A 23,904-nucleotide genomic window follows, 5' to 3' on the forward strand; every position below is an offset into this window, starting at 1 on the left:
GTTTTAAACAGATGTTCTTTCAGAAAAACTACATACTCTACATTATCCAAACCCTTTGAAGTTGAGTTATCTTAATTAATCTGGTAACATACAATAACCTTGTTCATTAATGACTATAGGTGACAATGGTAATTTGTTATGACAGTGTGATTGCAGCCTGTGAGCACATGTACACACATGTAAGGGGCTAAACACACATAGGAAGACTCTAAATATCATTCTTTAAAAAAGTATTTATTCCTTATGAAGAAAGTAGAAAGAGGATCTTCCATAATCCCTCCATATTCATAGCAGCTAACACAGAATCAGGTTGCTGCATTCAATCCTTTACATATAGGCCACTACAAAATTAATGTGATTAGGAGCAAATTCACTTACACCCAGTCACAAAGCATGGAATTTTACCCCAAACACTCAAATCCATTGGGTCTGCTCTATTTTAATGGGCAAAACACACACACACACATTAAAAAAAAAAAAGGATAAACCACAGAATTTTCATTGTAATGTTCCTTTGGATTTTCCTTGGAACTCCCATGTGCCCCTGATTAGGACACACCAAAATAATTGGGGAAAATTGATTAATTGTGCATAAAGATGAAAGAAAAGGAGATACTTTCTAGTTCATTAAAAAATCCCAAACATCTTCTCAAATGGAATGTTTCCGATGGCTGTGTTGATCATCACTCAAGTATCCCAGACTGAGGGCAGTTACAGCAGTAGGTGTGCTATGCAATCATTTATCTAGGGTTCCAAGAAAAAGTTATGAGACACCTGAATTTCCATGAAGATAGGAGAAAAGAAAAAAAAAAAAAAGGCCCAGACAAATAAATGCCCCAGCAAGAAATCCAAGTTTCTGAACATTCACCCAATAGTAAAAACATGAAAAGGTGGAAGATGACAACTATCCTGAAAGACATCCATATGGAAAACACAATTCCAGGTTTAAAATGTTGCTTTGCTTTTCCTAAAACTATTTGCAGCTGCGTAGAAAATTTCAAGACAGGTATTATCACATCTGCAAATTGCCAAAACTATTTGGGAAACATGATAGTCTGTGTATGCAACAAAGTCCTGAATGATCCTATTTAACATTTTTTCAAGGAATCAGAGGAATATCCAGTTCAAGCTAATGATTTCAGTGCAACAGAAAGAAAAAGATGCTGAAGTATGTTGTGGTTGGTTAGCAGGTAAGATCACAACAAAGAAACAACAATTCATGCGCAGGAATGTTTGTTTACTTCTAAGAAATTTGGTCTGGGCTGAAAATTCCCCCCACTATTTTTTGTCTGGGCATTTTTTCTAGAAAAATTAGGGCAACTCACTTTTCTTCACTAACTTAAATCAAGAGTTAGTGTCTTTCTGTCAACCTCCTACTGTACAACCTACAGTATGTTTTCTTTGGTCAGGAAGTGTCACTGTAAAGATCTCCACTGAATATATTTACTAAATGTGTGATAGGGCTGTGCTAAAAAACTAACGTAGTGTTACATATTTATTTACAGAAGATACCAGACCATCAGATATGTTGGAAAAGATTGTACTCGGAAGGCCTCTGGTTGAAAGGAGAGAAAAACAACAAAACAGGTTGTCCCTCCAAATCACTTCTTCATCGCAGCTAGAATCAAGGCAATCCTACTTGTACTTCTAATTCAGAACTCTAGTTGGAAAAATGTTAAGGATTTGAGTATGTGCAGTGAAATACATACAGGTTTGCCTTATTAGTTTTCCCTTCTAATTGTACTCTGGCAGGAAGAACAAGATTCTTACTTCAACTGAAAGGGAAAACACCGAAAGGTTTATACAGTGCATCAATGCCTAATCCTACTACTGAGCACTTTTACAATTTGCTTCTTCCAAGAGCCACTCAATTCCATTTAGCAATCCATCTAAAGTTGCAGCTACAGTGTCCTGCATCTGTGAAAATAAAATTAAAAGAAAAAGTTATCATATTACAGGTAACAGCTCACGGGATCTAACAGTATTTTAATATCACTCTGTGTCCATCAGTAAAGTCAGAAACTCATATCTAAAAATCTAAATTTTTATCATTAGTGTAAAGGTCCCCTAGACAAAAAAAGGTTTTATAAAAGTAAGAAAACAAGCAAGAAAGCTTTCACTCTTAGTATCAGAGTGAATTTTTTTTTCAATTGTTTCACCTGTTTCAGCAGCTTTGGAAGATTACATTTACTTTACAGATGGCAATTCACTTGAAAAATCTTCTTGTTAATCTTAAAACTGCCACTTTAGAGCTTTAGATTTCTATGTATATCATTAGCACTCAGATTTTGTAAAATCTCATCCAGTAGCTATTATAAATGGTATGTTTTGTAAAAAGCCTATAAAAAGCCTATAAAAATTTTCCTTATGAAAACAAAGGAATTACCTCAAATCAGGATTTTTTCTGATTAAGTTATTCCTCAGCTACACAGAATCAACAAAAATTCATTCTGCGTGGCTGAACCATGCTGATAGATACTGTCCTTGACAAAAAAAGAAGAACAGGTTCAAGACCTCACATCCTAGGTAGAAAACTGATCTGTCAAAAACTGAAGACATCACATCAACTGAGTGACAGTAAACAGTCTTTTAAAAATGTCCCAAAAATCTATATTGTGTCCAAGACTGTGACTCAGGAAATTTAGATTTAAATGAACTGAAGTTTCCTTACTCCCTTCAAGACCATCATTTGTCCTTCCTGACATTATAGCTCCATCTTAAGTCTCTTGTGTGCTTTTGGGCAAGTCACTTAAGTTCCTTGTTTTCAGACAGGCTAATAATTCATCTTGGAGCACCAGAGAAACGAAATCTTTCACTAGAATGGAAAGCTCGTGTACTAGTGTTGAAAGTTGCACTCTTGCTTAGGTAGATATAGTTAAGGAACCTGAGAGCCTAAATTAAATTTAAACCGCAGAGAAACAGAAAATAAAGGTTTAAGAGCAAGTACCATCCAGGGCTGATACAGCAGATTTAGCTGCAACTGATGTGCCACGTAAACACATGGAATTCTTTTCACAGCAACATGAGACACACAGGACAAAACCAGCAGAGGTCTGTTCGGAGGCCCAAGGGCTGGATCAATCATTGCCAAAATATGAGCCAGCTCCTCCTGACGATCATGTTCTAAAAAACAATTTTTCATATATGAGTCTTTAGTATATGCAAAACCAAGGTGTTTTCGTTTTTGGAGCTTTTTTATTTCAGAGGCAGACAGGGCTGGAAGGGCCAAATGATGATGTTCTGCTTAACACAAGACTTACTCATTTGCCCTTATGTTACACAGATATCATTGATGACATTTAGATGTTAAAGATCTCCATAGATTCCACAGACAGCCTATTTCAATCCTAACATCAGAGTGTTTTCTGAGTACCTCACAGAGATCAAAATTACAACAAGCCATTCAGAAATACACACTGCACAGTCAGCAGCCCTTCCCTACTGAATGCACTTTTCTCTTAGTGTATCCCTTCAAATTTTTTTGCCTGCCTCTTTTCTGAGGTAGCCCTTTTCCTCCATTCAAAGCTGATGAATGTAAAGACAATTACTGTAATTTTTCTTTGGATTATCATCTCACAGGACTAAACTGATTTAGACTAATTGCAATTTTTACTGTTTTCCTGGTGAAGGTTGTTTCCACAGCACAAACAATGTCTTCTGAAGTTTCTCCTATACCTACCCTGTTTTTCTCTTTTTTAATTCATGTAATTTCCCACATGTAATTTCGATAGCAACCATATCAGTATGTGCCATAAACAAAACAAGGGGCCACAATCCCTAACATGCTGATGAGAGAGTGTCTAGAATAGGAGACCCTTTCAACAGGGTAAGACATGAAGAAATAGCAGATTTTGAAAGGATCAGAACATGGATTTTGAGGTATTGCATATTCTTTGTAATCTAACACACCAGTTATTCACAAAATATAAATAAAGAGAAACCCCTTACCTCTGTGAGCTTCTGCATTAGCAACATAAATGAATCCATCAACTACTTCGCACACCTTCCTCACTTGAGCTATTACACTGTAGTGCGTGGTTTGCTGGTTCCCTACTGTGCTGTTCTCTTGGTAAAACATCTTATTCACAGCAACAGCTTGCTCCTCCCTTGCTCTCCTCCTTTCCGCACTGAAAGATATTTCAGTAGTCAGGTTAACTGAGAATGCCAAAAGAGAATCTTGAAAGTCTAGGCAGCAGAGGAAAGGGACAGGAAAATGGACTGAGCCACAAAAATGGTTTCATTTCTCCCTGCCCCTTCCTGCCCTCCTTTCTTTCTGAGTGCACAGAGATGGTTGGTAAACTGCAAGATGCTTATGAAAATATACTCTAGGAGGAGTTCATAGTGTTTAAAAAGGGACTCAACCAAGGTATTAAGAGGGACAGACGCACCTGTAATGTGCCTGTTGTACACCTTTGGTACATATACTGTTTGGAAAAGCTTTATTACTTCCATGAGAAAACTTAGTGGTTGAAAAAAGAAAGGAAAAGCAAAGGCATATATTGAAACTTCAATTTATGAGGGATATCCATGCATGAGAAAGTGCACACGAAAGTCACAGGACAAGAATATGAAAACTCTGAAATAAATTAGAAACTGTACTTTTCATTTGGTAGAGACCAGATCTTATCTTACCTCGTGGTGGAATACAATGTCACAATATTGAATTTTTGATTGTTAAACTGAAAACTGACTCCTGATCCAATTCCTACAGGGAAAAAATTAATCTGTGAGATTACAGCTACTTGGCTACTGAATACAATCATGTGGTAATTTAAAAATTCCAGTGGTGCTACCAAATGAATATATTCAAACCTAGATATTGCTTGTAGGGGTAGAAGATTTACTATTTTACAATTTAGCATTATATATGTTCCAATTGATCGGACTTAATTTCATTAAAATCTAGTCAGTGGTATTAAAACCATTTCTGTATTTCTGGTTATTAGATTTGGACCTAGAAATCTACATCAGAAAGGAGCTAGACTTGTATTTATTAGCTGAAACTGGCATAGAAAAGGCTCCAGTCTGTTTATGACAAGCTGCATTGAAAAGGACATATGAGAGAAATAAAAAACCCACTAAAAATAACTGTCATGCTTCCTATAAATACAATTTATGAAAATACATAAATTTTCATCTGCTGTGATAAAATAGCCGTTAGTTTAAAAGGAACACATTTTTGTCTCTGGCTTGGACTGAAGTCAAATTAGACTTTCAAAGCTACTCTTTAAAACACAAAAAAATCCCTCACCTGCTCCTTTAACTCTTATAAGTAAAATTTACATAATTTGATACCAGAATAATGAATCATATAAGGATCAGCCTTGAGATCCTGAGTAAAATCACAAATGTGTTTTTTAGCCACTTACTAAAAGCAGTACTGAAAGAAAGGCCTGTCTGCATTTACTGATCACAACAGCAGCAGTAACATGGAATTTTGGATGAAAATAGAAGTACAAGGAGCAAAGTTATTCTTCTGACAATGTCCAAATTGAATTGTAAATTCCCCGAAGCTAATAGTTTGTCCCAAATGTTCGCTGCACTTATCCTTCTGAATACATCAGAAATTGGTTTGTTTTTACCATGATTCTACTGAATTTTAAGCATACAAAAAAAAAAATTCTATTTCTTCATTTCTTCCTCAAAGTTTTTTGTGTTATATCTTTTTTACAAAATAAGAAGGCCAAAAGCCAAAACCATCATTACCATGAATTTGTCTATGAGGTAGGCCAGCTACCAGCAGAATTTCTGGGCATGTCATCATCTTTTGTACTAAAGAGTTGTCCAGCTCTTCCAAACCTGGCCCAAACATAGCAAAGCGAGGTTCTGCCTGAGTGACCAGTGATTGCAAAAAGGAAGTCACAGTCCCATACCGGGGACGGCTTGATTTCAAACTTCTTCTACCCTGAGGACAGCTCCTTTTATATCTGTTTAAAATAGATGCAACTAGAAATTAAACACAAAATACAAAAGAGATATTAATCAAACAAATTAATTTAGGTCCCACATTTCTTATGCTTTGCTACTGGTACAACTCAAAGCATAGGTCAAAAATTAAAAAGTTCAAACTGGTGGTTTCAAGCACCAGTACAAAGCAGGCAAAAGCATCAGTTCTTTTAAAGTTCAAATACTGACTATTTGGACCTCAGTACACTTCTATCTACAGATCTTTCAGTTTATTTAAAAATAAAATAAAAATCAAGAATTTCCCATCCTCACTAAATACACAATATAGGTAAAATAACATCAAAGCAGAAGAGTCACATTAAAAATATAATTTTAAAAATGAGCCTTGTGAGTGCATTTTAACCATTAATTAAACTCTTTTGTGTTTATAACAAGTGACCACCTGAAAATAAGCATTTTCCGTGTAGCTAGAGAGCGTGCAAACTGTGTAAGGAGACAAGTGTTGTCTGCAAACTTATATGCTCATTTGGTGTGGATGCTAGAAGGCATGGAAAGACTGATAACTGAGATGAAGAAAAACAGCCAAGACATCCTAGAGCAGCAGCTTCAGTTTGCTTCTGGAGTCATGGTAGGCTGCTGCTGCTGAACAAACTTCTTCAAGGAAGCATCAAATGTGGGCTCCTTTATACCCACACTGAAATGTTTCAGTTGAGATCAGCAAAACAGCCAAGAGCATGCAGACACATTGGAAATCAGTCACAGATGGTTTCAAATTAGTTGATTCAGACCTAAACAGATTTAAATCCAATTTCAAAATCAGTCCGTATTTTGCTCATCAAATTCTGGGTGTACTGTTCCCACCTGTTAAAATGGGATGAAGGTCATGTAGATTGCAGAAGTTAGTGCACTTACCACAAAGGAACATGTTAAGGACCACCTTTGGAAAATGTAACTGCAAGTAAATCCAAAAATCTCAAACAAATCTACAGACCACTACTGCAAATTGAGTGAACTAAATGAAGTTTAGAAAAGAAATCACCACAAACTAACTTAAGAGTTCTTCTCAGTTATCCAAACATATTTATTGTGTTGCTATACTTTTCAACTATACTAGCTGAAACCAGTCTTTGTCTTAGAGCCTCTGACAACCAGACCTAGAACAATACAACTTGTTAATCTGTGGACATTCTGTGCTCTTTTTTATTATTAGGTCTTCCAAATAAAATGAAAAACAATGAAGAGTCATTTAACTTGCTGTAGTTTGAAGACTTCTTGGTACTTTTATGAAAATAACTGCCGTGGCACTGAGAGCAAAGAACACTTCTTTATCAAGATCAACAATATGCAGTATTTCTGTGCCACAGCAGACAGACAGTTTACAAAAAGCTGTCATTTTTTTATAGCATTAGTGTTGTCTTTTTTACAATGTTTTACATTCTTGTTGAGTTCCAAACAGAAAGAGCTGACCAGACCATAGAGCAACAGGAAATTGTATTTCCAAAATAAACAATGGATTTGAGACACATCAAAATTTAAACAGCAGCTTACACCAGAGCTTTATTTCCATACATGTGAAACATGCCTGAGGGCTGAATATTATTGCTGTAGGCACATCTGAAGTCATGTAAGAGAATATGGAGTTACTTACACTGCCATGTAATCATACAGCGCATTGTCGCTGACCTCTGAAAAGGCTTTATTAAAAACCTCCTCATCTGGAAGTGATTTCCAATCAATAGATGTCCAAGAGGGAAGATCCCGCAGGAGAAAATACCTCCATAACAACGGGTCTTGCACAGCTGTCCTCCAGTAACAACTCGTGCTTCCTAAGCGGCACAAATCTTGGGGCGAGAGGAAGGACATGATGTTCAGCTGCACGTCGATCTGAAAACCATTGAAAGCAGCGGTTTAACGACTCCTGAATTCGGCAGTGAAGAAGGACGGGGTGGGATGCAGCGCTTTGCCCCCCCTTCCCCATCCCCGCCCCGCGCCACCGGGCCCTGCTCACCGGCAGAGTCTGCAGGGCGCTCTCTCCCTCCGCGCCGTCCGGGGGCGCCGGCGGCGGGGCGGGCGCGGTGCCGCCGCGCTCGCGGGTGCCGCGCATCCAGCGCTCCCGCAGGACGCGCAGCCCGCCCCGCACCGCGGCCTCCAGGCCGGCGCCGCGCGGCTCCGCTGCCGCCGCCATGGCGCCGCCCCCGCGCAGCGCCGCGCACGCTCCGCACCGCGCTCCGGCACCGCCGCGCCCGGGGCCGCTGCCGCACCCACCGCCCAACGCCGCGCTGCACTTCGCACCGCGGTCCGGCAGGCCTTGGAATGCGTGTTTTTAATGCAACAGAAGTATACATTTCGGTTGGGGAAGAAAAAAGAAAAGAGTCAATGACGCAGAGTGCGCTCTTATGCCACAAGTTTTCTTCTAGCACAGACAATGCAGTGGATCTTAGTTGTGGGATTTCACAAAGTAATGCAGCATTTGTTTCGCAGTTGTTGTGTTCCAGCCTTGACCTTTTAAGGGTCCCTCACATACGGCCACATACTTTGTTAACATGTTTCTCCCTGTTTCTTGGAAATCCAGTGATATGCTCTGTGATCTGCCGCCCAGGTCACCGCTAGACACAGGGTCTATTGACTCAAGGCTTTCCTGCTTCCCTTCTCCACAGTGTTTCAGTCCCCAGTAGCACATTTCTCCACTGTACATCATTGCCAGTAAGTGAGTGTCACTAAATATACCTGCAAAAATAATTTAGATCAAGTACTTTATTGTTCTGCTATAGGCAAGCACACAACATGTTAATTCTTTTTCAGTTACAATGGGGAAGAAAATTCCAAAAAGACAGTATAAGTATATAATTATATAAATATAGAATGCCCATAAGAAAACCATAAATCAAGACCATGCTATTTTCCTGTTCAGTTTGGCCCTCCGTAATGTTAAAATCTTAAGACTGCCATATAAAAATTATTTCTATAATTTTGTTTGCCTAATTATCTCATAGAATTTCAGTATTTCTTTACAGCCTCTTTAGCACAGGCATGACTGTACATATTTACTCTGCAGTATTTTTGTGCCTCCCACAGTTTAAGCCTAAAAGATAATGTCTGAGGTCATCTTAAGTTAACCAGCAGCAGCTTTGTTAGTATTTGAATTCAAAGGCATATGTGTGTCTTTCACAAAAAAAAAAAAAATCCTGCTAAATAAATCCACAACTTGACTTTACATTATGGAACTATGTAGCAGCAATGCCACTTTCAGATGAAATTAAACAAGAAGGTGCTGCATATCCTGCTACAGTCAGAGTAGAGCTGATTTTGAGTGTGCTCAATGTGGACATCATGTCCTCAGCACCAGCTGGTTTACCTTACAAATCCCCTCCTGCTCTATCACCCTACCTGCCTCACACTGATGCAGCCTAAGACCCTCCTAGAAATGCTCAATAGGAATGAAACTTACATAAAGGTACATAAAGTGGTGACAAAGAACATTTGCCAAATCTAACCAATTCTGCATATAGTTTTTACCTGCATGAAGTCTGTAATTGCGTTTGTACCTGTGCTGTCCTAGAGCTAAAAGGGAAGATCAATATGTGAACCTCTGGCACCCTCTGCAGTCATATTTGTGCCTTAAACATCTGTCAATTGTGAACTGGATGGCTCACAATAAAATACTGTGTATAAACACTGCCAGCATAAACCACTACTGTGCATCAAGCACTCACTGCCTCAATTCATCTCCCTCCAGTGCACTCATAAAACACTGGGAAAAAGAGTGCTGATACCTCCTAAAATTCATGAGTGAAAAAAGAAAGGGGGGGCACTCTTGCCTGCTTATTTGCCTCATTTATTATCTTCTTGTTCTAAAAAGTGTCAAGTCCTGAAAATAAATTAGGTCAAACAATAAAAATACTCAAAAAAGCATTTAATAAAGTGAAGCAGTTATTAAGAGGAGTGGGTTAAAGGGTTTTTTGGAGTTATTTTTTGGGGTTTTTTTTACCTTCACTGAGTAATCTAGCTGTGTCTTTATCTTGAAGTGAGATATCTTCATCTAGCTGAAGAGGACATCTAAAGCTAAGCATCTTCATCAAGTACTGAACTCCATCATTAAGACACTGAGTACAGTTAAAAATGAGGAAAAAATAAGTTCTTGTTAAATTAATGATACACAGAAATACTTCTTCACCCCTTATGAAACCCCATAATCCTACATAACCAAAAAAAAAAAAAAAGGAACAAAAAACCCAGCCATATTTTAATAGTGAAGAGCCAAACTTTAAAGCTCATGGAACATTTTCATCTCCTTTACCTTTTTGAATGTGGCAATGTTTTCTTGTAGCCATTCACTCCTTTCTTTTGCTGTGTGGCAATACATATAAAGCAGGGCTCCTTTTCTCCAGTACAGACATTCTAACAACTCTGCACCAAGGATGTTGATGGGCTGAAATTAAATCCAACATACTGGTCTAACACAAAAATAAACCACCTGAACTACTTATGTGCACTGGTACACATGCAAGCACTGTGTAAATCTCTTACTTCAGGGACTGTGTTTGACAGAGAGACAAGGCTAGCCTAACCTAACACTGTAGGTCAAATAGAAATGTTAACTGCCTGTGGAATCATGAAATGTTTGCAAAAGAAATTCTGAGCACACAAGGCATTTGAAACAATATTTTCAGGAATTCCTATTTAAATACCAAAAAGACTTGAAAATGCTTCAAAATACTTTAAATTCTGCTCATCAAAAATACAAATACTATGTCCCATTTCCAATTTTTTGTTTTTAAGTAATGAAATTATTTGCCCTCCGGCTACTTACTTCTTTTATGCCACATTCCCTCACTAGGTCTTCTGGTTCTGAAAGAACAGAAATAAGTTCTTTAAGTTTTTGCAAGGCAGATTCTTCTGGAAAATCTTCATCCACAAGCTGGTTTTCCTCAAAATATGTAATGTCTAGGACAGCCTATGAAAACAAGAATATATACAAAGTAGAAATGCTACCGTCTAAAGAATGAAATAGATGTGTGTTGTAACATAGAAAACTCGCTAGTTTCTAAAACACTACAATTCGAAGGTATTTTTTAACATTGAGTTTACAAAAGGTGCGAGTTAGAAGTACTGAAGGATTGGTGATGGTTAATGTCAAGCCAAACCCTTTCTGTCCCTAAAGTAACAGCGCGAACGACTCCAAGTTATCCGAGTCAAAAGCAATTCCGTGCTTCACAGACGAGCACCACATACCCCCAAGTAACTCAGCCGCCTTTCTGCCCCACCCTCCTTTTTTACACCAAACCGTCTCCCACACCCTACACACATTTTCTTGAAAGGCAGTTTGATGTCCATAACAAAGTACCTGGGTATAGAGCTGAAAGAGCGTGGAAGGATGTTCTTTCCCTTCGTTGCAGAGATCCTTCAGCTTGTCCAGATTAGCAGAGCCTTTCGCTAAGAAGGTATCTGAGGGAAGAACACAATGCTCCCTTAGCCCCGATGAGCACTCAGCCGGAGCCTTACCACTCTCCTTTTCCACATGGCTTTATCATCCATCCTTGGGGCATCTTCCAGAGCGGCTGAATAATAAAGCACAGAAGCAGGCCAGTTATCCTGTCAGACCGCACCTTTCATGATTAAATTAAGGCCACCCGCGGCCAGGCTCTGATGCTCCCAAGCGCACACGCCGTTTGCGAAGATGCCCTCGGGACCGCCCGTGCTCTCGGGGCCACCCGCGCCGCCCCCGCCCCCGTCCCCGCCGCGCCGCTCACCGTGGGCGCCGGGCGCCCCGAGCCGCCGGCCCAGCGCCGCCACCCGCGGCCGTAGCGCCGCCGCCGCCATGGCGGGCCCGCCGGCCGCCCCTCCGCGCAGGCGCAGCAGCGCGGGCCCGGAGGGCGGGAGCGGCTCCGGCCGCGGCTCCGGGGCTGAGAGCAGCGGGGCGCAGGGCCTGGCGGTGCCGGTGCCGCCCGACGCCGCCGCGACACCCGGCCCGGGACACCCGGTCCCCGATGCCGCTGGGACACCGCCGCCCCGCCCGCCCCGCGCGCATTGTTGGCTGGGATTGCAGTTCTGGCCTTGTGGGGCTGTGAAAGCTCTTTCATAACAGACGGGTGTGGCGTCTGCAGTGCCCTGTCCGTTCCGCGGGGAGTGACTCTGTGTTTACAGAATTTACAGTTTACAGCTCGGAAAAGACCTCTAGTTCCAACCTATGACCGAATACCACCATGTCGATCAGACCATGGTACTGAGTGCCATGTCCGGTCTTTCCTTAAACAGTTCCAGGGACAGTGACTCCACCACCTTCCTGGACAGCCCATTCCAAGACCTAATCACCCTTTCCGTGCAGCAATTTGAAACAATGTTTTGAGATGTTTCGTGAAATACTTCGCGAAACTATTATGTCCAACCTAGACCTCCCATGGCACAGGTTGAAACTATTTCCTCTCTTCCTGTCGCTGGTTGCCCGGAGAAGAGACCAACCTCACCTGGGCACAGCACAGCCTCCTTCCAGGCAGCTGTAGAGAGTGACAAGGTCTCCCCTGAGCCTCCTTTTCTCCAGGACAAAAACCCCCAGCTCCCTCAGCTGCTCCTCACAGAACTTGTGCTCCAGACCCTGCCCCAGCTCCTTTGTCCTTTTCTGGACTTAGTCCAGCACCTCGATATCTTTCCTTGAATTGCAGGGCAGATTTGAGGTGTGCCCTCAGCAGTGCCCAGTACAGGGGGACAATCCCTGCCCTGGCCCTGCTGGCCACACCATGGCTGATCCAGGCCAGGATGCCATTGGCCTTCTTGGCCACCTGGGCACACCCTGGCTCATGTTCAGCTGCTGTCACCAGCACCCCCAGCTCCTTTTCCACTTCAAAAATTTGACTGTGGTTTTTCCCCTATCAATGAATGCTTTCCAGCGTCACTGCAAAATAGGTGCTGACCATAAAACAAACTGAAACAAAGGCAGCAAAGATCAAGCCTACGCCTACTTTTCAATAAATGGTTGGGTTTTTTTTAAACTACATTTTAGCACTTATTTACTTAAAATGCAGAAGTACAGCCATGAAAATACATTAAATAATCCTGAAACTAAATACCTTTGATTAAATAAATGAAGCACTTGCTCCAACATTTTGTTCAGCTTTTAATTAAACTCTTCATGAAATTCATAAATAATAGAGTTTGCATATATGACGGGAAAACTGTAAGCTTTCCTTTTATTTTTAATGACATCTTCCTACTATCTGACAGTCAGTCATCAAATACTTGCTATTGTCTAGTTATAAAAGTGCTGTATTTTATGATATTGTTTCCATAGCCTTCTCTATATCTTTACCTGCCTGGAAAAAGTTAATACTGCAATGCCTGTTCTAGTAATGTAAAACAAATTCACACAGTATTGAGAATTTTGTCAACTTGAATATTTTGAAAGAGTAATTGACTAAAGACATTTTCTCATTTTGAGGTCGTATGCTGTTCATTCTGTCATTGCCTATGTTCCCCCAAAGTACCTAAAAAAACCAACCAACCAACCAGCCAGCCAGCCAGCCAACCAACCAAGCAAAAACTCACCAAACCTCCCCCTCCCTGCATCCCCCAAAAATAAAGTGTCACTTACTGGAGTACTTTAGAAGTGAAAAGCTGTCTACTTACAGGCAGAGTTATTTTTTCCATTATCTGACTTATGTCTTATGAAAGAGTTGCCAAACAGATTAAACACAACAAAAAAAAAGTAGAACCTAGAAAGAAAAATGTGTTTTCTTCCCAAAATGGTTTGATTTATAGAAGAAATCAGTGTTTTGATTGGATATGTCTTGTTGTTATTCCTGCATAGTTGATATTCAGATGCAATTTTTCATCAAAGGAACAGCCATGTTAAGGATACCAAAAGTATTCTGGTAGCTAACCTGTGAGTGGAGGAGATGGTGCTTCATGCCTTAAGTGAAATACAGCACTTTCCATGTCAGCTTTGGGACTGAAAAAGGCTTGTGAGATTGAGACATCCCCTTCTTCGGATCCTTTGCTTGCTTGGTCCTTACTTCTCTTCAATCTCCAGCTATGATTTAAGTGTTGCTTTTTTCATACCTGGTCAAGTGGACAGATACATCAGCCCTTAATTGTGAAGGAGCCTTCAAGATGTCTCCTGTAAAAACAAAAAAGAATAAAAATTAAAGAGCCCCAAACAACCTAAACCAGAACAAAAACCAAATGGTTGACTCATCTGATAAAGGAAATGGTGTTTTTTCTTCCTGTGCTTCAGGCACTGCTGCAGCTTACTTTAGTTGTATCCATTTTAAAAGCTAAGAGTATGTGCAGTGACTGTTTTTTCCCAGAAATTGTTATCCACTCTTTCTGTAAACATCCAGTGAAATTGGCTTTGACCTTACCAGTTGCTGAGATGAAAGAGGTGTGTTTCTGTTAATACCAAACTGGTAAAATAAAAGCTGCTACAAAGGTTAAAAAAGTTGGTGACACACAATTCTCTTGGAATATTTTTAGTGTTTGGTTTTTTATTTCCACCAAGTTGATTTTTATCATGAAGTGTGTAAGGGAGCATAAGACATCTCTAGAGGCATTTTTATTGGCATTTTTTTCTCCTATACTCTCCATACTCCCACTGGGAACTGGTTTGTGAGGAGCAGAGATGACAGGACTTCTGGGCAAGTAACTGAGAGCCTGGAAGAGGGTCAGGGGGCTGAACTGGCATGGGATGCTGCCTCCTCACTGCAGTTGGCAAGCCCTTGCCCCAGGCAGCCTTTGCCTCTCTCCTCCCTGGACTGGACTCAGAACAGCCTTGTGCCCATCCGTTCCCCAAGCTGTATTCCCTTGGGCACTAAACCCCCAGGCTCTGTTTTGTAGTTTATGGCGTGGCTGTGCCAGCCTTTTCCTCACACCATGCAAAGTGAACCATTCTGAAGACTGGTAAAAAACAAAGTGTCTGATTATTTGAAGGAATGGTGACCTCATTTGCCTTAGTTTTTGCTTTTGCTTAGAACCTGTTTGAATGAAATCCCTATTTGTTGGATATTTCAAGGAGAGTGGACTGGTTCAGGATTTGCTACCTCTCACGATTCTTCTCAGAGCTTGGGAAATGTAGCATTCAGATTTCTAGCGCTTCACATGAAGGTGCATCAAATATTTTTCTGACTATTTCTATGTTTAAAAAGAAACTCTGAGTGACACAATTAAGTATGTTGAAGCAAAAAAATTGTTCACTTCATATTCTAGGGAACAGTTAAGATAAAATGATCTCTGGTGAGGGAATTCAGGTGGGATTTGTGCTCTTTCAGTGCCTAGCACTACCTGTTTTTAAGGGTACTGTTATCAATATGGATGAGGTAAGGTGTTTGCTGTTTAGAGACATGCTCCGTTCCTTAATTGATGGAAGAATAACAGGAAGAAACACTGTTGTTGTGTGTCGACAGTGCGGTTGATGGAAGAGGGAAATGTATGATTTTGTCCTTCAGGGCAATTGCCACTATAGTTCTCCTGATATTTTGGGTTTGTATATAGATGAATCTCTATGTATATGTGCATATATGTATACATGGTGAAAATTAAAGTAGATTCTGTAGATTGCTACATTGGATTCTGTAGCTTCTTTCCTTCCAAACCACATGCTCTTGTCCTTCTGGTGTGTGTGTGTAAATGTGTATATTGCTAGAGAACAGGCTCATTGTAATGATATGCTTGGGAACTATTTTTGTCCTGTGGTATTCCATCAACAATTGCTACCTGCCCTGATATATGTAACTGTGAAACTGGGCTAGCCCGACATCTCCAAATACCTGAAAACTTGGAACATACTAGGATAAGTAATACATATGGATATACATAGCTACTTTGCTGTCGTTGCTCCAAGACCTATATTATTTATATTGAAAGTTAAAGGAGCAGTGCTAAAACACAAGAGAGTTGTTCCTTTGTGTATTGGATATTACTTAAACTAGGGAAATGCCTTTAACTTCAATAAAAAAATACTGTATCATCTAAGAAATGCAGATTTGCACAGCAGTGATTGACGATTTTTAATAATTATTAGCAGTTTCAAGATCTTTTGAATTGTGCAAATTTTCTTAAACTGTGACACTTAAAATAGGTAATATTTATAATAACCTCAAGGCTGGAAGGAATCCATAAGGATCAGCAAGTCCAACTCCCTAATGTCCAACCTGAACTTCCCTTGATGCAGCTTTGTTCCATTTCCTCATGTCCTGATGCAGGTCACTAGAGAGGGGACATCAGCACCTTCCCCTCCTCTGCCTCCCTGTTCTTGGTTAGGAGGATACAGATTCCTGTGAGGTCACCCCTCAGCCTTCTGACTGCTGACCGTTTTGCTCTCTGGAAAGAAAGCTAATTTTCTTCCAGGAAATTAGTCATTTGACCAGAGGTTACAAAGCCTGATGATCACTGGATTTCTTACTGGTTTGGTTATGAATTGACTCTGTGGAAACCCAGGGCACCAGGAATATTTCTCTGCTCTGGGGTGTCCTGACCCCCAGGGGAGCACTGACTTTGACCCTCATTCATGGAGAAAACTTCCTAGACTTCAAGATAGACTAGAATCCACAAAAGTGTGAAACAGATTATAGACAGTAGTGTAGGTGTATCATGTGGTGAGAAATTTAGGTTTTGGGATTTTTAGTATGTTGTGGATGGAAACAACATGGACGGCACAGGGTGTTTTCCTGGGTTTCTTCTCCATGCTTCTTCTTCCTTCTTCTTCATGGTTTGGATGGCATTTTGTAATTGGGCAGAAAAGGCCCCATTGCAGCTCTGTGGGATCAGTTATTGGGTTCAAAGGGAAAATAATTTAGGTGTCAGTTCTTTATTGGGTAGTTTAGTCTTAAAAGACCTTGGAACAAGAGATTGTGGCCATTTTGTGCCTTCTAATGAAAAGCTGCCAAATTCACAGTTGTGAGACTGTTTTACTGATAAGAAATAATAAACACCTGAGTCCAAACATGAAATACTGTATCAAGTCCCTTCAATCCAGTCACAAAGAAACCAACAACTGGTACCGACACAGACTCCTAATGTTAAGGGGAAAAAAAAGAAGGGGAAAAAAAGGTTGTGTGGAGGTGGAAGTAATTAGTAATGGAAAATATTAGTGGCATTAGAGAGATAGAAAGATTAGATCAGACCTGATCAGACAAGACTCAGAAATTGTTAGATTTATTCTTAACTAGAAAATTCCTAACAGTTTTAGAGTCTGTGGTCAAAATTTGTGTTTAAAACTAACAAGAAGAGTACCATGGATGTTCATACAGATGTATTTGGCTAGTTTGAGTATGTAGCAAACAAAGCAGCATAGTATGCTTAAAGTCCTGTAGAAAATGGCAGAAGTGATCTGACTGTATTTGGTACGGCATCTTAGAATGACATGGAATTACTATGATTTCTAAAATAAGTATTTGCCCTTATTTTGCAAGCACAAATAATTAGTTGAGGAGTACAAGAAGAGTTGTCTGTAAAAATACTTGAGTAAAGCTAAATTTATTAGCTTGTTTAGTCCTCCACTTGTCTTTCTTCACTGTATTATTTGAAGTTGATATTTCTGTTATTGAATATAAGTAAAGTAAATATTTGTATTTATGCCCAGAAAATATGAAACGGAGGTCTTTATTTACTGTATGTAAACTTCATGTGTTTGTTGTAATTAATAATATCTCTAATAATATCTGATGGTCAATAGTATGGTAATGGCCTTTCAGACACTCTTCAAATTCAAAAAAGGAGATATATATTCACCCTCTTTTGCTTCATGGCTTTGCAATTACCAGGGAAGGGGAGTAAAACTGGAATTCATTCAGAATAATGCTAAGGAAGTGGAAAATCATTACCAAATATTTCCTTCATGTTTGGGGGAATTAGGACTATGAAATTATTTGCAGAATCTAGAGTCATATGGAATAATATCATGGGATTATTCATAATATCATTATTCATGACATTATTAAGGGCAGGATCAACTTCAGTCTTCCCTCTTAAAATTAGGCTGTGTACTCTGAAATATATCCAGGTGAGAGCATTTGATATTCATATTGTCCATGCCAAACATAAAATCAGAGAATAAGGGTGATCTACAATGGAATTTTACCTTTGTGTCAATAGATGTGAAATATATTTGTTTTGGACAGGCATATGAATGCCAATGATTAGAAATTGCAGGGGTGTCATATTTCTGTTTACCTGATCTTACATGGCTGTTCTTTGTTCTACCTGCTTTCTTTTTTGTTTATAGTTCACATGGTGCCCTGACAAAATATGAACCAGCTGCCTTCTTACAGCCTGCTACTGGAACAATGTGGTACTGAATTTGAAATAGGTTCTGAACATAGAAGGTAATTTAGCAGTTTGATATTTGGTTGCCAGAGTGGCATGCACTGAACTTTGATGTTGGAACTGCTGTCTTTTAAACTGACCTCCCTAGAATAGGGGAGCATTAAAGACTGATATATAGGAACTTCTTTCTGTTTGAGGGAGATCTGAAATAATTTTTTCTTAAAAAGGAATCATACAGATGTATGATTGTACAGTCAAGATGTACAATCTTCTCTAAGTAATGAAATGGTTTATTTTCAACAGGCAGGGAAACCTGGGTTTGTCTATTACATGGTTAATAAAGAAAGAATGGTGTGTACAGTGTAGGCCTTCATCCAGAGGAATGGTGTGCCTGACACATCTCATTTGTTACCTTCTGTCAGTGTTGGTCTGGGAGAACTTGCTTGCATCAGTCTTTGTTCCAGTCTCCAAATGTTATAGATCACTATGTTTGTAATTTATCACTATGTTTGTAAGTCACAGTCGACTTACAGCAAACACAGAAGTAATGTTCTTTGGTCAAACAGACTCTTGTCAGTTACTACATGTTTCCATCTTTATTTGTATTAATTCTAGAGTCTAGTGTGATGGTTTGGTTTAGAGCATCAACTCTCTTGTTTGACTGAATGCTGCCCATATCTTGCACAGACCTGGTGGGCAGCTGAATCATCAAGCTGATCTGAATGTCTGTTAAATGAGATTGTAGCTTGTTCTGAAACTGTTATGTGTAGCATCTGCAAAGAGAATCTTTATTTGGCATTTACTGAAGTTTTTTGCCTTTGTAAGAGGTTTTACACAGTTAATTCCCTTGGATCATAGCAAAATTAAATCCACTAATTGGGGTGTTGAATTAATCTATGTAGCACTTAGCACTGAAGCTTTTCTTATTCTTCTGGGGTTTGTCTTGAGGGCAAAAAGCCCAAACCAACCAATCAACATTCCTGAAAGGATCATGCAATGGATAAGAATAAATGTGCACAAGACAGGTGGCATGCCTTAGTCTGGCAAGCATTACTCTTGGAAGAAAATTAGTTTAATCAGCTGCTTGGGTCTCTTGACACATCTTCCCTCTCTCTATGAAACTGACTTTTAAATTGTGTTTACATGATTGCATCTTTCAGATTAATGTGGTTGGAAGGCTCATCCATGTTAAAAGCCCTCTGACTCATCTTCCAGTACTACAGTTGGATGTTCAGCTATGCAAATTGATGCACTGCCCTTGATTGAGCCAGAAGTCTGTGTTTGTTGTATGTTTGTTGTGGAGGAGGATGTGAGGTGTCTGTGGCATTCTGGTTGGTTTGCTGGAAATCTGCTACCTGTGAGTGCAACTGCCATGAGTACCCTCTTGAGCCTATGCTCAACTAAATACCCCATCTTCCAAAGTCATAAGAAAATAAATACAAGCATACTGAATTTGATGATCTAATTTTGTCAAAGGTAATTCCTCTGTTACAGTATGCAACTGTTAAAGTGGCAAACTATGATAATGATAGTCAAGGTTTTACCCTGTGAGGTAAACAAAAAATTCAAGATTGTTGACAAATTTTCTGATTCCTGTTGTGCATAACTAGCAAGCTAAGTGAAATTTTTCAAGTGATTGCTTGAACTTATTAACAATATAAATGTGCTACAAGCAAAAACTATAATGTTTATCACTTGGATAAATAATCTAGTCATGTGATTACACATTCTAAAATTATGTGGGAATCTTGAGACCTTTTTGCCATTCCCACAGCAATTAGTTTCCATCCAATCTTACTGGTTACCATTGCTACTTGATGTTCTCTATGCCAAATTTGCTACAAAAGTAGCACTTCATTGGTGCCTGCTAGTCTTAAGTGAGAAGGGGCATTGGTACTGAGAAGACAAACGTCAAAGACCTCGAAGCCATTTGTGTTGGAGAGTTCAGCAGGATGCCACAGGGTGTCACCAATGCACTCAGTACAGTCCAGCTTTTAACCAGGACATCTCATAGAATTGATGTCAATGTGAAATGATTGTGTTTACTGAAACTGCAAAACTGGAAAACCAGAGCATGGAAGTCTTCATCCAGCTGGCCCCCTTCATCAAACTGGCCCCTATCAGGATCTGTGATGAGATGGTCAGATATGCTGAAATTGAGAGCAAGAAGCCCAAGAGCTTTGCAACAAGCAACTGTGTGCTTGTAAATGCAGGGAATCTGCTGCTTGGGCTTAGCAGGCTTCATAGCTCCTTCTGAGGGTGTACTTGTAGAACCAGTTTTAAAATCAGCAGATTTACTTTACCAAAACCAGGGGGTGGCTGAAGGAAAACATGTTACTCTAAGACTCAAGGATTCTAGGAGGCCTTTTAAAAAGATAGAGAAGTGAATTGTAGGAGTTAATTTTAATTCACTTCCAAAAAAATTAACAGTAAAAGTTTCATATTTTTCCATTTATCATGTGTGCAAGTTGTTATATTCCTTACTAATTCTGTTAATTTGCTTGTGACTGAGAAATGGAATGTCATTGTAAAGGGCTGCCTGCTTTTAGATATGCAAGTTTTGGACTGTTGAGAATATGAACCAAGCCATTGATAAACTGCCCACTCTAAGGGGGAAGCTGTTCTGACCTCTAGACGGCTGCTCTTCTGCAGTTGGTTGGACTAGAAGAATTAGGAAAAACAGTTAGCCTCCAAACCAGTTGGAAGATGCATTTTCACTTGGTTTTTTCAGTGCATGCATTGAATTGTCTCCTTTGTCAGTAGATGATAAAGTCAAGAAATGGTGCTTTCTAATTTAGCTCCACACCCATGAAATAGATGGCAAAGTCCAAGTTTCAAAGAGGAAACCACAGCTGCAGGCGAAACCTGCTCACCAGGCAGGTGCCGCCTTTCTTCATTTAGAGCCCTGGCAGCTTGGCCTTTTAGTTTTATTGTACAGCACTAGTGAGGTGTGGGATAGGGTGTGTGCATGTGATCTGTTTACTGTGTATAACCTCTGCAAAAGAATACCTGCGTAATCTTATTAAGGGTCTGTATTGATTTTGTATGTTGTGTATCAAATGGAAGGAATAAATTGGTTTTCTAGCAGTTTTACAAAGTCTACCTCAGTTCTGTTTTTATGGTACATTCTGTTGCTTTTGAGCTTGATTTGAAAGAACAGTTTGCAGCTTATTAATGTAAGGTTGCATTGCAAAATCCAGAAAAGCCTGTTACAGTAGCACTACCAAACATGAACTGACTTGTTGTGTGATAGCTGCTCAGGATTCCTGTTTACAGTTTCCTGTTTCTGCAGCCACTTTTGCTGTGTTTACCCTTACAGAACCATTGGTATGGAGTGTAAAAAAGCCCATTCTTTCAGTTTGATCAGAGGGTGTGGGGGGAAAGACTTTCTGTTGCATTCTTGCACCAGAAAATTCCTGGCAAATGTGAGGAGTCAGAGGGTAGTAGCATTTTCTGAATAGGCATTTATACCGTCCTCCATAAATATCAAATACACAAACATACAGAACTTGTGTAGCTGATGTCTGCAAATATCTGCTAAATAGACATATTCAGGGGTTTCCTCACTCCTGCTGTAAAGGAATGATAAGTCACTTATCCTTTCTCCAGAACTGTTAGACATACTGACTGTCACTGTCAAAGGTTATTGCACTTATTTAGACAATATTAACACCAGTTACTAAATGAGCAATATATAATTGTGAATAGAAGTGCCAAGGATCATGCTGAGTTACAGACTCTGTAGTTCTGTTTAAAGAAAAATGATACCTTAATTTTAAGTGCTGTATAATTAGACCTTGTAAGTACCATGGTTTTGAATTGAGATGCAGCATTTGCAGTGGGGAGAAAGTTTGAAGTTCTGCCATTTTTTTTAAGACTACCAAATTGCAGTAACTACTCAATTGTTGATTTAATTGCTGATATTTCAGTGGCTACTTCTCAAGTGCTGTCAAGGTTAATAATTTGCTGTGGTAAGTTAATTCTCAAATTTTGCTGAGTATAAAATATTCAGTGGCTTCTAAAAAGTTCTGCATAATTGCTTATCTAAGCTTGTAATAAAGATATGATGAAGTCTGACAAAATATAGAAGCTTCTGTATAATTTATATGAAAGTAGGGCAAATTTCTACCCAAAGTATAAGTCTAGTATAAGGAAATCTGGACAAATATGAAACCAACAACAAAAAAACCCAAAACCCCTAAGATTGTTTTTCCTTGTATGGAACTCTTCATACAGTTAGTGGGGGTTTCTGTTTGTTTGGTTTGGATTTTTTTTAGTTTTATTTTAAAATTTTTAAATAAAAAAAAATTCTTAATTAGATGAGCTCTAGTATTCTACTGCAATATTCACTGTAACAAAAACATTTCAGTGATTACTATTATCTGCTCAAGAAGTCCTTCATGAATAAAGAACTGCTCTTGCCAAAGGGGTGTTGGTTCTTCCCTATTATGTAGCTTCACTATCATTTCATAATTTGGTATTCCTCCTTACCTTAAGTTTAGGACTATAAAAGGAAAGTTAGCAAAGAGATTCCTCAAGAGGTTCAAGTGTTGTTCCCTTCAAAAACCTTGGCTTTGTGCTTCTCTCATTTACTTTACATTTCCACAACCATCTAGAAAATAGGTTTTAGAGTTTGGGAGGTTTTGTTATTGTTTGTTTTCCAGTTGAATTTTGCCTTTGGTATTTATATTTAATTATGTTTGAACTTACATTTGTTTAATCGCTGCTGACTTTTAACATATATAGTTTTAGTTAGAGTTGTAAATACTGTTTTTTCTTTGTAATGACCTTCCTTTCACTGAAATCTTGTTAATAAATCGAATATTTAAGTTCCCATGGCTTCCTAGTGTGATCATTACTCATGTGGGTAGCAGACCTTTTGTCTTCCCCTACTCATATATTCTGTAAGTGCTATGAGTTGATCTTAAAATTGTTGAATGTATTACAGAGAGCTCGTAAGTATTTTCATATTCTCATAGTATTTGTTGCTATTTAATGCTTTTAGGTCACTATCATGAATTTTTTATCCTCTCTTTGTTTGTTTTTCTTGTAGCACTCCATTCTCACAGGAATATGAGGATGCAATGAAATAATGTTTCAATTTTTGTTGACTTGCCATCCCACATCAAGTGAATCAAATGACTCAAAGATGAGTTGCAAGTGCTCTTAAATGAATAATATAAATAATACTTTAGTATTTTGAGTAATAATCAAAAGTATTGAAACACCGAACTCTTATTTCAGAACTGGAACCTATTAACATGTGGAAGATAAATTTAGATGTTGTCTGTGTGTTCTAGTTGCTGCATAGTTAAGTGAGATTTCCCTTCTCTGTGGCTCCAAGTATGGCTTTCATGCCTCACTAACTGAATTTTCCTGTCAAGTTCCAGTGGGTCTGAAAGAAAGCTGAATTGCTAAATTTTAATTAGCTAAAGCTAGGGTCAAGTATAAATGAATTTAAGGAAAAAAAACAATCATTGCAAAACAAAGTTCTTTACCTCAGAATTCCAGTTCTTCCCCCTGTTCAGGTAAATCAAACCTCTGAACTACCTGCTCACGCTTTGATGGCTTCTTTGGACAATATTATTTCACTGTATTGGTGTGCTGATTTTGACATCTTATGCTTGGTAGTAGTATAAGTAAGCTGGTGTTATACAGTGTATATAATGATTAACCTGTGGCAGCTCCAGAATGTCTACCTGCTGACTTGTTTTGGGCACCAAGGGTTCAAAACTCTCCTCATTT

At 39.2% G+C, this 23,904-nt stretch overlaps 2 protein-coding genes across 2 annotated transcripts; both read right to left on the reverse strand.

Moving 5' to 3' along the window:
• Nucleotides 1-217: 217 nt before the first annotated feature.
• On the reverse strand, nucleotides 218-8,103 carry FBXO4 (F-box protein 4). The gene is made up of 7 exons (XM_059873508.1): nucleotides 7,916-8,103; nucleotides 7,556-7,791; nucleotides 5,707-5,927; nucleotides 4,633-4,705; nucleotides 3,949-4,127; nucleotides 2,948-3,123; nucleotides 218-1,917 (listed from the first exon to the last, which is right to left on the reverse strand). The coding sequence occupies exons 1-7, from the start codon at nucleotides 8,090-8,092 to the stop codon at nucleotides 1,828-1,830; spliced, it is 1,152 nt and encodes a 383-aa protein (XP_059729491.1). The 5' UTR covers nucleotides 8,093-8,103; the 3' UTR covers nucleotides 218-1,827.
• Nucleotides 8,104-8,211: 108 nt separating this feature from the next.
• On the reverse strand, nucleotides 8,212-11,742 carry RIMOC1 (RAB7A interacting MON1-CCZ1 complex subunit 1). The gene is made up of 6 exons (XM_059873509.1): nucleotides 11,658-11,742; nucleotides 11,252-11,352; nucleotides 10,718-10,861; nucleotides 10,205-10,336; nucleotides 9,896-10,010; nucleotides 8,212-8,634 (listed from the first exon to the last, which is right to left on the reverse strand). Exons 1-6 carry the CDS (start codon nucleotides 11,725-11,727, stop codon nucleotides 8,345-8,347), a joined length of 852 nt encoding a protein of 283 aa, XP_059729492.1. The 5' UTR covers nucleotides 11,728-11,742; the 3' UTR covers nucleotides 8,212-8,344.
• Between the last annotated feature and the right edge of the window lie 12,162 nt (nucleotides 11,743-23,904).

Source organism: Haemorhous mexicanus, chromosome Z (assembly GCF_027477595.1).
Source record: "Haemorhous mexicanus isolate bHaeMex1 chromosome Z, bHaeMex1.pri, whole genome shotgun sequence".
NCBI lineage: Eukaryota > Metazoa > Chordata > Aves > Passeriformes > Fringillidae > Haemorhous > Haemorhous mexicanus.